The sequence below is a fragment of the Ovis canadensis genome, chromosome 8, assembly GCF_042477335.2.
Source record: "Ovis canadensis isolate MfBH-ARS-UI-01 breed Bighorn chromosome 8, ARS-UI_OviCan_v2, whole genome shotgun sequence".
Classification (NCBI taxonomy): Eukaryota; Metazoa; Chordata; class Mammalia; order Artiodactyla; family Bovidae; genus Ovis; species Ovis canadensis.
This window is the reverse complement of record NC_091252.1, coordinates 92,952,730-92,969,955: the sequence shown is the minus strand read 5'-3', so window position 1 is coordinate 92,969,955 and position 17,226 is coordinate 92,952,730. Positions and strand designations below refer to the sequence as shown.

General features: G+C 36.6%; 1 protein-coding gene across 6 annotated transcripts in view; it reads right to left on the bottom strand.

Moving 5' to 3' along the window:
• The window catches only part of ARID1B (AT-rich interaction domain 1B), a 428,198-nt gene that overhangs the window by 154,912 nt on the left and 256,060 nt on the right, over positions 1-17,226 (bottom strand). For 4 of the 6 annotated variants that reach the window (XM_069598783.1, XM_069598786.1, XM_069598785.1 and 1 more), the window contains exon 5: positions 15,878-15,919. The exons of the other annotated variants lie outside the window; for them this stretch is intronic. In XM_069598783.1, coding sequence (XP_069454884.1) covers positions 15,878-15,919 — 42 coding nt within the window. The remainder of the gene's footprint in view (positions 1-15,877; positions 15,920-17,226) is intronic. 6 annotated transcript variants of the gene reach the window in all.

The following is a 17,226-nucleotide window of genomic DNA, read 5'->3' as shown; positions in this document are numbered from 1 at the left end:
GTGTCTCCCCTAAGTGTGCTTATGCTACATGCTTCTCCAGTTGTCAAACTTAATGGAATATGGAACCAATTAATACATTCAAGCGAAAAGAGGGGAGGTGGAAAAAACTCTACTAAAGCTGAATGAATTACTAAAAAATCATTGTAGAATTAGGTACGACTGAGACAACTGTAAGACGTAAGATGGATGGAGAAAGAGGTACATATAAATACATCTTGTGTTAAAATGAAATGTATTTTTCAATGATTTGTTTTAACCAACTTGAGCACCCACACTTGTACTAGTAACCTCTAGAAAGCAGGCGTATGTGATGGTTCTTTACCGCTTCATGGATAGCGTACACAACTATTTTCCATATATCTTGCTCATTAGGCAGAAATCATCTCCACAGGCATAAAAAAAAAGCCCCACATTAGGAGCAAGGAGATTCTAGGGCTAGTGGGTCTGATGTCCTTACATGAGTCTCATCTGCTACCTTTATAACACAAGAGAAATGAACTATATAATAATGTCTTCTGTGGCAATAATTCTATCATATTCTAAATTTTATAAAATAATATAATCACATTTAAAAAACATTATAATTCACCATCATTTTTAAAAAACCCTTCAACTGGATGGTAAGGATATTAAAGGATGCTAAGGAAATTTAAGAAAGTTTATGTTGTCTCATGTTACAACTCTCAGTTAAGAAAAAGCATTTCCATGGGGAAGAACTTAAATCTAAGGTAAAGAATGGTGACATAACAACTGTGTAAAAAAGAACAATTTCAAATTTACAGTGAGACACATTACATCAAATGAACAACAACAAAAGCCATAAACATGATTTTTTTTTCTGACTACACTAAACAAAGGAAAACCTTTCAAATGAAGAACTTTAAAGAATCACTTTCACATTCAAGTGATGATAATTATAGCCAAGATTCAAGCATAATATCTCAGGACTGAATAACTGCCTACCAGGAAGGAAAAACAATAAACTGCTAGTAATTTTTTTAAAAGAAGTACAAAATTAAATCAGTTTGTATACTACTCTTTTCATACTACTGACAAGAAAAAAAGTCAAGATACCACATCTCCAAAGTGCTGCTTCCATCATTCATTATTGAGATGAAGGTAATAGTAAGTAAAACATGAAATTTTAAATTAGTACCTAAAGCTTGTAAACATTGCCCTTCAGTGCTGTTGTCTGTTCATAAATTGCTGTTTGTTCCCATTTCTGTCCTAATTGCATCTTTTCCTTTGTAGCTTCCACTAAGCCTTACAAGATGTTCTTAATCTTCTTAATCTTAGAAGCAATCCTTAATATTTTATCTGTCTCAAAAAGTTAGATAGTTACGAGTCTACTTGGGAATTCCAAGAAAGACACTGAATAAAAACATCCATGAGGAAACTTTACTTTGGGAAGGAATGTGCAAAAGAGGTATCAACTACACTGGGCAAAAGTGATTGGCTCCAACAAAACTTGAGTAGCAGAGTGCAGCATCTGTCTGCAGTTGACATCCATTCCAATAGGTTCCTTTACTCTAGTTAGATCCATTACCATTCAATAACCTGGCTGAAAGCTGTTCCCTGATAAATTCTGCTCTACTAGCTGAGTCACACAGGCTCTGAGAAGCTGGACAGTCTGGAGATAATTCAATAATATATAAGGTCATTTACTTTGTTTTACAAAAACTACAACTTCTGCTATTCAACCTGTATTCTTGGTGCTTCATCTACAAGACAAAATAGCACAGTTGAGGACGACATTCTCCCACATCATGATCTGGTAAAGCAGAGTGTGACTGCAAGCCTACAATGTGGGAAAGGCCTCAGTCTTCAGCTTCCAACAGTTTTCACAAACTGCTGGTCTGCCTGCATTCTCAAAATAATTACCTACTTATTAAATGCACAAAGCTAAAATGAAGTAAAACACTAACAACAAATCATATAAATAACTATGCAGATTACAGTGGAGCATTTTTATATACTTTTGTTAAGATTAGATATGGGTGTGACAAAAGGAAATGATACAAAAGGTAATACACCACTCTTTCATAAATTCTTTTTCCATAAAAATACCAATAACTAAGTGTACAGCATGTAAAAAATGTATCACTGGCTGCCTTCAATCCTGTCATTCAAGAATTAGTCATACACTCTCTCTCTTCACTTATATTACTACATTTTGCTAGTATTACAAACATTCTTTTTTGTTTGTTTTCCGTTCTTGCCTTCCTCCACTGCATTTACTGAAAAATATGCAGAAGCAAGAAATGTAGATACTTCTAAGCTAACATTCAAAAGATATAAAGCATGCAACTCGGAATAGCTGCATACTGCATTTCGGTATAACCTAAAATACAGTCTGAATTTATGAGATTACAAATCACAAATACTGTCATCTCAAATAAAAACAATTCCTTTTACAAATGTTTTTTGCTTAATATGAGAATCTATTATAATATCTCCTTCCAATTATTATTTACTGAACTCTAAAAGGCACTTTTCGTTAATATTTAGATTGATAAAGCAAGCTGCCTGGATCTAGTTTCGTTGTGCTCATTTCTATCTGCTGCTTTAGTTTAAGGCACATTTTCCTTTATTTCACTTTTCCACAAGCCATAAAAAAAAACTCATTTCTAATTCATCCGTTCGTTCAGCTTAACCTCTCTTCTCAGCAATTAAAGCACTCTGCGCATCCCTCATCTATCACACAGCCAGCTAAATAATGCATTGCGTCCCCCGCTCATCTTTTATCATCCCAAATGACAGGTATTAGCATATCTCCCCAGTCAATTACAGTGCAGCAGAATAATCACAGCATAATTGGGCGAAAGCCACTCTAATCACCAGCCCTGCAAACTCGCAGAATAAAAACTGAGTGGCAGTTCAGACAGGCCTTGCTCTTGTCCATGACTCTAGCCAACAAGCCTGGCAGATCTCCATTTCCTTCCTTTTCAAACTTATCCTTTAGGGAGGTCAACTTCTCCATACATTCTGTGTTTAAAAAAAAGAATGTACAAATACATGTGCATAAGCAGGAACTATTCACAAAATGCACATACACATCTTTATTAATACTTGTGATTCTATATGTTTGCACATACTATTAAATAGCATACAATGAAAAATTCCAGTCATTAAAAAAAGTCATTTTACGAATGATATCACTACTTGACATCATGACTAACATAAGGTAAAACAAAATATTCAATTTTTTATGAGATACTTATTTACCATCAAAATTGAAGCCCTTCCCATGTCTACATGGTGAAGATATCTTCTGTACCCTAAAAAAAAAATCAGGATTTCCCAAATTCTTTCCAAATTACTCATTTGTCACAGGAAATACTTTTAAACTGAATATCTGTTATTCTTATATTGTAGTAATATATAATATTTTTTTAAATTATGACATTAAATACAGGTTAACACAATATGATGAAGAAAATACACTTATATCTCAATAACGGAATTAAAAATTAAATAAGTCAAAAATAGGAATGTGAGAAACTGGGAAGAAAATTACAAATTTAAGATGCAATAAATAAATATACATATTTTAAAATTCTGACAAATGTTCAGTAAATTTGTTTGAATACTTTCTAGAAGCTTACTGATTTTACCATGATATTTAATATGTAATAGCCCATCTAGGCCTATATTTAGTTCTCATTCCATTAATTTAATTTGGGAAGAGTGGAGGGAGTTTAAGAGGAATTTCTTAGAAAAATGTACGTGGCATCTTAGGAAGCAGCCAAATGGGCCTTAAATTGTAATGTGAAGCTAGAAATAAACGAAATTTTCCGTAGGGTTTAACTGACTTGATCACATAGAGCCTGAGACCTACAATTCCCTGTGCATCCTCCACTTCCTCCCCTGAATCATTCCTTTTCACATTTCCACCTAAGACCAAAGGAAAGCCATACCAAAGGTAGCTCTGGTCTGGAGAGAAGGTTCAGCTGGAGGCCAGTGCCCACTCGTGGGCAAAGTGGGCAACAAATCACAGCAGCAAGTCCTGTGACTTGGCATGTGGGGCCACACAATCATTGCACATTGCAAGGACACTTTGGCTGTGCACAAATGAATAAATTATACATGGCAAAACTCTCTGCTTACTGATTCAGTGGTAGCCATGACATCAGCAGATATCAGGAAAGTATTAAAATAGACCATTACTGCAATGAGGCAAATAAGATATATTTTTGACTTTTATTATTTAGAATTTGTGAGATTTTCAACCACAATTCTGCCAGACAATTCGGCCCTTAAACACACACAAAGACACTAAGGCAATAACACAATATCAAAAACCCAACTGCCAAAAAAACAGAGTAAAAGCAGAATTTAGACACAACAAATAGTCTCCCAGACATTTTGTTTCCTAATCCTGTTATTTTAAAATTATAATACGAAATGTTTTATTTGCATTATTACTTCAAGAACTCTGCATGTATTTGTGTTGGCATATCTTTGCAAATGTACCCACAGGATAGATTACTTCAGTTGTAAAATGGTAATTTTATTGCTTATTGGGGAATATTTGTTACAAGTATTTATCAGTGATACATCTGGTATGCAAGTTATTAATTCAACAGGTTTTTTTTCCAAATCTGATTTTTAAAAATCATCTAATATATTCCTTAATTTATATAAATGTTCTACTTGGCTTTAAACATCTTCCAACATATTGGCTCTTTCAACACCAGTCACTTTGACATTCTCAACTGACTTGCAAAAATTGACATGACTTGGGTAACAGCCAGATTTAAGGGAAGAGGAGGGCTTTCACCATCTGAAGAAATAAAACTGGCTTTAAAATTTGGCATATGAGAGAATGTAAAACACATGCAATCAAAATCACCCCTCCGTCTCCCCTGAAGTAATTTCTTTGCTTCTTCCCAACAAAATCTAAAGCAGCTTGATGTTATTAATATGGTCACAGTAACTCCATGCTAAGGAATTTTCTAGGCAAGCCCAGAAACATGTCTCTAATCATTTGTGCACATCCCAATGAACAGGTGTTTGAGGGTGGGGATAAGGAGAATATACGCACATTTTATTATTACTAGAAAATTAAGTCCTCAAGAAATAGTGCCAAAGTAATGTCCCAGCAGAAAAACAGTCAATCAAATGCCAGAATATGCAAGTAAATAAGCTTTCTTTCAAGCATTAACTCCTCCCTCCCTTAAAAAGATCACTTTTGAGATCCACAGCACTTGAGGCCATGCTTCATTCCTAGTATCTTTTCTTAAAAACCAATGCAAGCCTGACAAAAGCAGGCATGAATTCTACTTGCCTCCACTCAGTTTCCCATATTCACCGCCTTTAGGGCAAACACTTTTGTACAAATACAGTTAGTAGATCTAGCGACCCATGCCATACAGTCAGGAAGTCCATCCAAAGAGTCTGCCCGCTACCATCACCTGACAGAGCATTTGGTCTAGAAGAAATGGAACTCCTATCACACTAAGAACCCACTTGGCCATGATAAATATTTCTGATTTTGTATATAATATCAGACTGTATTCTCCATTGGGCTATGTGGCTTAGCAATTCCTTTCATGACAATTAAACTCTACAAACATCTTGTGATCATGTGACATTTCAAACAGAATGCATGGAAACATTCCAAATGGGATATCAGCTTTTAAATGAAAATAGTGTTTTCACTACTAAAATGTAGATCTAAAATTTATAGGAGAATCCTAATACATTGGACCGAGCCATGTGAAACTGCCAACACTGGACCATTTTTGAGTTGTAAAAATGTCAATTCTGTAAGATTCAATCTAATCTATAGTTCCAGTACTGGGAAGACTAAAAATAAGCACTGCTGTAATTTTGTATAAAGGGCACTGGCCTGGGAGGCAGAAGCTTGAATTTTTTCCTCTCTGCCACTAAGGGCCTAAAAACAGTCATGTTACCTCCCTCAGCCTCATTCATTTTGAAAAGAAACGGATTAATATTTTGGGTTACTTTTCCTCTTTGACAAAACAAAGAACAAATAACTGACCCATGAATCTAAGGCTCTATAATTAGTTAAGGTGGCTTGAAAGGAAGTTAAGACAGAAGATTAACGATGGCAGAAAATCAAATACCTATACTTTGTTTCTCTTTTAAAAATCTGTCCTGGCTTTATTTCATTTGTAAAATATGTTCTTGAACAAAAGTCTCCTTTTCCCAAGACAATGACAATAGCTTCAACTAGTAGACACAGGGAGAAATCAGAAGAATAAAAAAATAGGATAGAATTGAAGATTCGACCTAATGAATACAGAAGACATGCAGCATTTTAGGGCTGAAAGAACATTGGTGATACCAAGAAATCAATTTTCCAATTTTATGCTATGACTTAAAATAAAAGTAAACTATAGGTGGTCTCACTTTAGATCAAGCAGTCTTAACTACAAAAGAGTGGGGCAAAGTTGCTGTTTCATAGTTAATCCAAATTCAGAATTTAGAGAAGACAACGCCCACCAACAAATGTCAAGTAACTCCTCTTTGTGGCCCTCGAGATCTTTCATCAGTGAGTCTGTCTTTGTCTCTTAATAGTACAAGCTTTGGCCTTCAAAATGTTCTGTTTTGTTTTTTTTTTTCCTCTAAATTTTATATTCACATAAACCTCTAAAGATAAAGTTGGAGAAGAAGATAAAATAGCTTTTAAAAAGATAATTAAGTAAAATTATACCAAAATATTACAGATGAGTATAAATAGAACATTTTTCCCAAATCCTTTCTAAATAAGAAAAAAAGGACATTTATTTTAAAATCAAAGATGTAAGTGTTTAAACCACCAGCAGATGGCAGAAGGAGAGGCTGGGAAATTCTTTAACAAAAGAAGGGAAGGACGCAACATGGATTCCCAAATCCGGACTTGAGAATTGCTATGGAGTTGTTTTTCTTTTCTCCTCCTCTAGTCTTTCTTTTAAGGAGAAACAGAAATTCTTTTGCTTTACCAATACATCTCTCATTTTAAACTCAATAATTGAAACAGTAAAGAATAAGCTTGGTCCTTTATTCCTCTAAGATTTCCATTCATAAAAAATTTTAAATGCAAAAATAAATTCGTCATATTATGAAAAGTCATATGAGTTTATAAAATTATGAACTTCAAAAAGAAAATGTTTGCTGGTTTCATTTCACTGACATTGTTACCTGAAATATACTTTTTCACCTAAGTTTTATTCACACCCATCTTAGAGAGTTAACCAAGTAAATTCACTAGAAAACACACCTTGGTAAGAAGATGGAAAGAGATGAGAAGAACCAAAGTCAAATGGGTTCACAATTTTGTTAAAAGATATGTTTTTAAACAGAATATTTATGATTGCTTTCATGTGGCTACATTAACAAAGAAAAGATATTTGAACAGGTAGAATCTCTTACCATGTAAAGTGAAATATTCTAAATCTGAAATACTAACTCATAGCCTGCCAGACATAACCCCAGGTAAATAAATGAATTAATGACCCACTTAAAAGAGTCACAACCAGAAGGATGCCTAATTTCATGACCCAGTTTAAAATCTTTCTGCTCTCAAAATCCAATGGGAAATGACAACCTTACTGCATTTTTTACACATTTTTCCCAAATAGAACATCCCCTCTGGTTTATGTTACTTTGCTAGAACAGCAAATTCCTTCTGTTCTCTACTAATCTGCTCTAATCCTCAGGACATTTCTTTTTTAATCAATTAAAACATTTCTAATTGTGAAATATTTTACGTTACAATGTCTTACATCATGTGAATTCTTGTAACTTTTTTTCTAGACCAGTTCTGGCCAACAGAACTTTCTTTCAAGTTGGAAATATTCTGTATATGTATTCCATCAATACAGTAGCTACTAAAGCTGAGAGCCGAAGAACTGACACTTTTGAACTGTGGTGTTGGAGAAAACTCTTGAGAGTCCCTTGGACTGCAAGGAGATCCAACCAGTCCATTCTGAAGGAGATCAGCCCTGGGATTTCTTTGGAAGGAATGATGCTAAAGCTTAAACTCCAGTACTTTGGCCACCTCATGTGAAGAGTTGACTCATTGGAAAAGACTCTGATGCTGGGAGGGATTGAGGGCAGGAGGAGAAGGGGATGACCCAGGATGAGATGGCTGGATGGCATCACGGACTTGATGGACGTGAGTCTGAGTGAACTCCGGGAGTTGGTGATGGACAGGGAGGCCTGGCGTGCTGCGATTCATGGAGTCACAAAGAGTCGGACACGACTGAGCGACTGAACTGAACTGAACTGAATGACAATGTAGCTACTGAAATGTATCTACGTAGTGCAACTAAAGAAATAAATTTTAAATTTAATTTAAATTAATTTAAATAGCCATACATGGCTAGTAATTACTGTATTAGACAGCACAGTTCTAGATGACAGAATATGTAGTGAGAACTGATTAGGCTGACTCTGTAAGTGGATTGTCCAGAAAAGAAAAATAGCAAGTGAACCTCCTCCCACTTTTCTCCAAGGTCACTTTTTTGGTTCTTTAGTAAAGGGAGCCCATTTAGAGATGAGCTACCAAGCTTGTGTTCTAGTTTCCTCTTAGACCTTATGACAAGCAGTTAGATAGATACAAATTGCATCATAACTTTTACTTTTATATGAAGGAGGAAAATAGAGAGATTTTCGTAACGGTCAGATGTCAAAATAAAGGAGTAAGTCCAAAAGTAACTGAAGTCACTGCCAAATATAACCCTCCACAACATGGACAATTTTCCATAATTAAAAGTAACTTATTTTTAAAAAGACAAAATAAGTTTTACTTTTATTTTGAAATTTTGTTTACAGATGACTATTGCCTTCATCATTTGTAAGCTTTAAAGTTAAACTAGAATCCTATTCCATTTTCTAGAATACAACAGATGCAATTACAGCAATTATACCACAGAGTAGCAGAACACTAAATACAAAAGGAGAATATAAATTTGCATCTATTCTGGAATTTCTGCCTGGAATAAAATCATTCCAAAAGTTGTGTCAAGAATGTAAGGTCCATGGAAGCAAGGATTTATTATTCTTACTACCACATTCCCAGCACATAACATGCATCTTCCACAGGTATTTGTTAAAATGAAAAGCATTAGAATGACAGAATGAATTCAATGAATTCATTAATATCTTTACTAACTTAAAAATATTTAAGTTAATAGTGAAATAAATTAGAACCAACAAGTTATCAGTGTCAACCAGAATCATTCAACAGGCATTAACAAAGAGTGTGTTTTTCTTCAGTTGAGCTCTATAGAGTTTCAATATAAAACGCCAAGCAAGTATATTAACCCAAATTATGGAAAAATCAGTGAAAAAAATTACAAAATAGGGGGGAAAAGGCACAGTAATATGATAATATCAGGTTTTTTTGCTCTTAATCATCATGATTGTTAAGCAAGCAATATAATGATACCTAGTCAGCAACACTTATTCACTGCAAATCAAATGCAAGTCACATGGATAGAAAAGGGTGAACAATATCTTGCTGGGTCAAAAGGCCACGTAATGGAGCTGGGCCAGGTCAGACCATGCTGTCTCCCACACACAAAAGAAAAAGAAAACCAAGTTGGCAGAAAAGAAATTCCAAATAAGTTGCAAAGGCAGTAAGTATCGTATAAGCTCAGAGGATGAGAGCTCAGAAGTCTGTGATACCGAGGGAAGAAGTCATGGTAGAGGAAGGGTAGGTATATAACCTGAGTCTAGAAGGAAAGGATGGAAAAGCGTTTGAGGGGAAGGTGAGGCATGAGGTTAGGCTCAGAGGGAGTTTAAGGACTCAGTACACCTGAGGCTTTGTTAGTTGGAGGTTAGAAGACTCCTTTCAACTTTGATGTCATGTTTTCCTAAGATACATAATCAACCAAGATGTGGATAAAAAGAAACATGTAAGAGTAACAAACTTACTATTAACACAATAAATTTTAGGTGCCTAAAATAAATACTAAAAAATACTATCAAGTGCTTGCATGCAACACCTAAAACATCCTGCATGCCGCAAGGAATATAGAAGGTCCTGCATGCTGCAACTAAGATCCGGCGCAGCCAAATAAACAAATGAAAATATTTTTAGAAAGAAAACAAAAATTATTGCCACCCAAGAGAATAAAAAGGTGAATAATATTAAATATTAAAATCTTGCTTCTTTATAATTCTTATTAATAGCTATCTACAACAACTGAGAAGGTAAAAGATTTATGGTCATGAAATGTTTAAGTTTAGATTTATTTAGATTTCTATAAGATCACTTAAGAAATTTATGGAAAAGTTATATTTTTCTTTTTCAATGACCCAAAGATATTTCACTCATTCTTCTTTTTACCTTCTCTACTACAAATTTCTTTGCAGAACCCATAAGCAACAAAGTGAAATTTTCTTTTTCTATGTTTAACAATTTTATATATATTTGCTTAGCTGATTTATCTGAGAAGGCAATGGCACCCCACTCCAGTGTTCTTGCCTGGAGAATCCCAGGGACGGGGGAGCCTGGTAGGCTGCCATCTATGGGGTCGCACAGAGTTGGACATGACTAAAGCAACTTAGCAGCAGCAGCTGATTTATCATTTCCCTAGTGGCTCGGATGGTAAAGTGTCTGCCTGCAATGCGGGAGAACTTTGTTCAATCCCTGTGTTGGGAGGATCCTCTGGAGAAGGAAATGGCAACCCACTCCAGTACTCTTGCCTGGAAAATTCCATGGACTGAGGAGCCTGGTAGGCTACAGTCCATGGGGTCGCAGAGTCGGACAGAACTGAGCGCTTTCACTAGGCACTAGACTAGGCATCTCATATCACTACCAGCTTTACTTAGTATATTAATGACAAAGAAGGCATACTTATCTTGTAAAAAGAACCAATCAATGTTAACTGTCCCTCAGATTCCTGATTTATTATTCTATAGAATTAAAAACTTTTTAATATATTCAAGTCTTAACCAGAGTTAAAGTCAAAATCAGCAGTTTACAGTTTGTAGAAATTTCCTTTCCACATATCTCTGCTCACTTTAAAATTCTGAAACATTTCTTCTGTTTACTGAAATTCTTGTTTGTCAAGTACACATACTTTTAAATTAACTAAGCATCTCACTAGACCTAGAAACAACCTCAAGGAAATCAGTTACCAAATTCAGAGAAAAAACAATCAGAACCACTAGGAATAGCTGAAGTATTTAATATACTGTGCAACAGTAACCAATTCAAATTCTAAGTTACCAGTGACCGAGATAAGCCTAACAAAACACTGAATCAGGATTTGTGTGAAATTAAGAATTGTGAAGCACAGACATTTCCCATTAGATTAACTTTAAAAAAATTCATCTTAAAAGAGCCACAACAGGCAGATAGTTTTGAATGACTGCAAAACTGTTTCCCAGGGTTACAGTCTCCCTACATTCATAAGTGGAAATAGGTTGTTTGGCTCCCAAGATGCTTAAGTCAATTTCTAGTGAGACTGACAAATTCATGCTTGTAGATATTAAGTATTAAGTTTTAGATTTTAGTTTGACTTGAGAGAAAGAGAAGCAAATAAGAAGCAAGTAATTAGATAGGGGCCATAAAAAGATAAAGAAATAAATGCCATGTTAAAGATCACTAAATGAATCAGTGACATATATGGGAAAGACAGACACTCCTCAGGTCTACTCATCCACCAAGACGATGCCATTAACATGTTACTAGTAAGTCAGATACTTGAGTTATTTTTCCCAGTGTAAAGATAGGAAAAAAGGTCAACTGCAAATAAGTGATCAATACTGAATACCTAGATCTTTTAAGAAATAAGATAAAAATATATTTGCTGACTTACAGATAATGAAACAATAAAAATGTTCAGATCTGTCATTTTTAGTTCTGTGTTTAAACACTTTGGAGTAGATACGCAAAAGTGAAAAGAATTCAATTCTTTAAAAATCATTCAATTACTGGAAAAAACTTTCAAATTGTGTTCCTACAAATGGACTGAAGGCTACAAAAGCAATCTGCTAGTTTAGCTACAGAACAAATGCAAAGTCATTACGCAGTAGGGTAGGCCATGGGAGTAGCTGGTGTAATCATCTTCCACAAGCCTGCTGCACACTCAGTAAGTACTAGGGATTATGGAGATGAGTCCACAGGAACTGACCCTACATGCTTATTAAACATGCAATGAATATTCTGCATGCATGCCGGTTATTAAGCAAAAACAATGAAAAATTCAGAAGATGGCCATATGTTAAATACTGCAAATCATACCGAATAAGCTCTATTTATAGTTAAAATTTTCTTTTAGTAGTTTTAGATATGGAGGCATAAAAAGCATTTTAAGGATACAAAACTTGTTACTTTACTAAATATTTATAAAGTGTTAATGTCTTTTACTTTTAGATTGTATTTCTTCATAATGTAATACCTTGTGCTAAGCTTATAACCCTGTAAACAGTTGTGACTTTGGTAGTATTACAATGTCATCCACCTGTACTTGCAGCTTAACTTATACAACCTGTACAACTATGCAACTGCACTAACAAAATGTCAAGCATCTAGAAGGGAAAGCAAGGGTCAAGTAAGAATTCTCAAAACTTGTGCTCTCAAATTGTCATCAACTATCCTCTGAAACTTTGACTTTCAAAGTAATCGATGGCAAGTATGTGGTCCTTCTATATGAAGGTAAAGTCTGGCTCCCTTAGTAAAAAGTCCTCACTAGCTTAGTTACCTGGTTTAAGAATTACCAGCAACTATGTACTAAAGGTGTTTGCTATGACCAGTGCATTTTCCTGGCAAAACTCTATTAGTCTTTGCCCTGCTTCATTCTGCATTCCAAGGCCAAATTTGCCTCTTACTCCAGGTGTTTCTTGACTTCCTACTTTTGCATTCCTGTCCCCTATAATGAGAAGGACATCTTCTTTGGGTGTTAGTTCTAAAAGATCTTGTAGGTCTTCATAAAACCGTTCAACTTCAGTTTCTTCGCCGTTACTGGTTGAGGCATAGACTTGGATAACTGTGATGTTGAATGGTTTGCCTTGGAGACGAACAGAGATCATTCTGTCGTTTTTGAGACTGCATCCAAGTACTGCATTTCGGACTCTTTTGTTAAACATGATAGCTATTCCATTTGGTCTGAGGGATTCCTGCCCACACTAGTAGATATAATGGTCATCTGAGTTAAATTCACCCATTCCAGTCCATTTTAGTTCGCTGATTCCTAGAATGTCGACGTTCACCCTTGCCATTTCTTGTTTGACCACTTCCAATTTGCCTTGATTCGTGGACCTGAAATTCCAGGTTCCTATGCAATATTGCTCTTTACAGCATCGGATCTTGCTTCTATCACCAGTCACATCCACAGCTGGGTATTGTTTTTGCTTTGGCTCCATCCCTTCATTCTTTCTGGAGTTATTTCTCCACTGATCTCCAGTAGCATATTGGGCACCTAATGACCTGGGGAGTTCCTCTTTTGGTATCCTATCATTTTGCCTTTTCCTACTGTTTATGGGGTTCTCAAGGCAAGACTAGTGAAGTGGCTTGCCATTCCCTTCTCCAGTGGACCACATTCTGTCAAAATTCTCCAAGCCAGACTTCAGCAATACGTGAACCGTGAACTCCCTTGATGTTCAAGCTGGTTAAAAGGCAGAGGAACCAGAGATCAAATTGCCAACATCCGCTAGATCATCGAAAAAGCAAGAGAGTTCCAGAAAAACATCTATTTCTGCTTTATTGACTATGCCAAAGCCTTTGACTGTGTGGATCACAATAAACTGTGGAAAATTCTTAAAGAGATGGGAATACCAGACCACCTGACCTGCCTCTTGAGAAACCTGTATGCAGGTCAGGAAGCAACAGTTAGAACTGGACATGGAACAACAGACTGGTTCCAAATAGGAAAAGGAGTACGTCAAGGCTGAATATTGTGACCCTGCTTATTTAACTTCTATGCAGAGTACATCGTGAGAAACGCTGGACTGGAAGAAACACAAGCTGGAATCAAGATTGCAGGGAGAAATATCAATAACCTCAGAAATGCAGATGACACCACCCTTATGGCAGAAAGTGAAGAGGAACTAAAAAGCCTCTTGATGAAAGTGAAAGAGGAAAGCGAAAAAGTTGGCTTAAAGCTCAACATTCAGAAAACGAAGATCATGGTATCCGGTCCCATCATTCCATGGGAAATAGATGGGGAAACAGTGGAAACAGTGTCAGACTTTATTTTTGGGGGCTCCAAAATCACTGCAGATGGTGACTGCAGCCATGAAATTAAAAGACGCTTACTCCTTGGAAGAAAAATTATGACCAACCTAGATAGTATATTCAAAAGCAGAGACACTACTTTGCTGACTAAGGTCCATCTAGTCAAGGCTATGGTTTTTCCTGTGGTCATGTATGGATGTGAGAGTTGGACTGTGAAGAAGGCTGAGCACCAAAGAATTGATGCTTTTGAACTGTGGTGTTGGAGAAGACTCTTGAGGGTCCCTTGGACTGCAAGGAGATCTGACCAGTCCATTCTGAAGGAGATCAACCCTGGGATTTCTTTGGAAGGAATGATGCTAAAGCTGAAGCTCCAGTACTTTGGCCACTTCATGTGAAGAGCTGACTCACTGGAAAAGACTCTGATGCTGGGAGGGATCGGGGGCAGGAGGAGAAGGGGATGACCCAGGATGAGATGGCTGGATGGCATCACGGACTCGATGGACGTGAGTCTGAGTGAACTTCAGGAGATGGTGATGGACAGGGAGGCCTGGTGTGCTGCAATTCATGGGGTTGCAAAGAGTCGGACACGACTGAGCGACTGAACTGAACTGAACTGAACAGACGTACAAAAGGTAAGTAAATCTAATAAAAAGCTACAGGTCTGGAAGACTGTAATTATAAAACTCTGTGACTTCTCCCTTCATGCTCTGTATTTCGGTGCAGCCAATCTATTCCTTATCTCACCCTCAGCTCTTCTGCCTTCCTTATCCTTCACATCTGTGATCATCAGGTCCCACAGGCCTCCTGCTTCAGGATCTTTCTCCTCTTCCACTGTGGTGGGTCAGGCCCACATCATCTTTCACTTGACTCAGTCAACTGCCCTTCACTGGTCTCTGGCAAATCCATCCTCCGCAAAGTGGCCAAAATCATCTAAGTTGCAAATCTAACCCCTTCTTGACTTTAAATTTTTCAATAGCTTTGCATTTTCTATAGGATAAAATTCAAAATTTCAACCTTAGATTTTGTCACAGGGGCGGAACTTAACTAATTTTAGTTCCCTCTGATTTTTTTCCACAAGTCGTCCTCTGACCTGAAAACAGCTCTCCTTTTTCCCATCCTCTCTTGCCTAAAAATCCAAGCCCTCAAGCTCTGTCCAGAGATAAACCTCCCAGAATGCCATCCTGCTCAGCTCACCAGACTCCCACAATCCCTGGTGTAATTCTAGCATGGGGATGATCGCCCACAGGATAATTTATCTGTTTACAGGTCAAAACCTATGAAGTGACTATGAGCAACTCAAGGGCAGGAGCTGAGATTTAGTTTAATTATGACTGGAACATAAGGGCTCAATAAATACTAGGGATAATGAATAAATGAATGAATGAAGCTAGAGTTAGTTATGAACCAAAAACAGCATTCTGTGGTTGAATTTCACAGCCCCCAAACTGGAGGGAATTTCAGTAAATTCTATTCCAGGGCTAATTCAAATTTAAAAGTCAGTTGCTACTAAATAAAACCTTAAGCTCCCTGTACTACTTCTCATATTCTCTACATCAAAGAAAAAAGAAAAAGGAGACACTGCCATAATCTAATCTTAATCCCAATAAAAAAGAAATCTTAAATTTCGGGAAGATTTTAGGACCTCCCCATTTGATTAAAAAAAAGAAGTCCTCTCTGTTGAGCCTTCCAATCCCTTAGGGGAGCTGATGAAACTTATACAATAAGCTATATCAGACTACACACCTTGAGTCCAAAGGCAGTATCCTCCGAGGTCAAGACTTCAACCTGAAATCATAAGGAAAAAATAATTTAGGCACTATCAGACACCTTCTTTGAATCTAGCCACAGACACCAGAGCACAGGCATGGCCTGGAACTAAGAGTTTTGAGAAAGCTGGTATTTGATTTACATCATATGTCAAGAGAGCGAGATCTGTGAGTCTCTTCAAGAGTAGGGTATAAATCCAGGTCACTGCCCTGGGTTCCAGTTTTACAACAGGCTGAGCACCTATCAATATATTTGGCATCATGTTGAAGTGGTGCTATAAGTTCCTCAAAATGATCTCGGAGGTAGGAGAAATCGTCCTTCTTATTTAAATCACTAGATGTTGCATATACTTTTTGATCTTTCACAGACAGTGATGGGAAAGTTATGCTCTGTAAAGCAATTCCATCATGCTTTGAAGCTGCTAGTCATTTCTTGTCTCGCTCACATCAGAGTGGGTAGTCCTGAATCTCGGGAATGCTGCAGAGCGAGAGTTCCTGAAAGCAACACTCAGGAAAAGGCAGTCAGAGTCTAAGCAACAAGTTGTGAAATGATGGCAAAACTTCAAAATTGCCTATCAGTCTCACACACTAGAAGACAGAGCTCATTAACATGAATTTTAAGAGCTGCATCTAAAGTAAGATGTGTATTGATAATTACAGTTTTTTAAACATAATTATTCAGTCTGGTGTATAAAGTATTTGATGATTACAAAGTGCCAGTATATGGTGGAAAAGGGCAAGAAAAGAAAGCAACAGAACAAAGAATATTTTCTTAAGTGTCCGGGGAAGGCAGTGGGGGTGGGGCAATAATATCAAACTAGCTTGACTTCACTGTTTATTATTTTCTTTTATTTATTTTTAACTGGAGAATAATTGCTTTACAATATTGTGCTGGTTTCTGCCATACATCAACACAAATCAGCCACGGTTAGTTTTAAACATCTTAAAATTAGGCATTTGTAGTAGGCACTTAAGTAGAAGACATACAGGCCATCCAATGTATCTTGCAATTAAAAAAAAAATTAGCTAGGAGGAGGAAATATAAGATCATTTCAATAAGACTGTCATCCAGTATGAAAGTAAAGGGGTCAAAAAAAGAAACGAAGAAACAAACTGCTCCCTCCACTTGGTGCACTGAATGTGAGGCTCACCACAACCCGGTGTCTGACAGAGGCTGGGGCGCAAAGCAGGAGAAATGCATGACTGGCACTGAGAAGACGAACAGCCTAATTTCGATGAAAAAAGTATGTTGCTGATACCAAATGTGATTTTAGGATAAAGACTGAATATTGGATAAGTACAGCATGAAATCATTAAAAGAGTCAC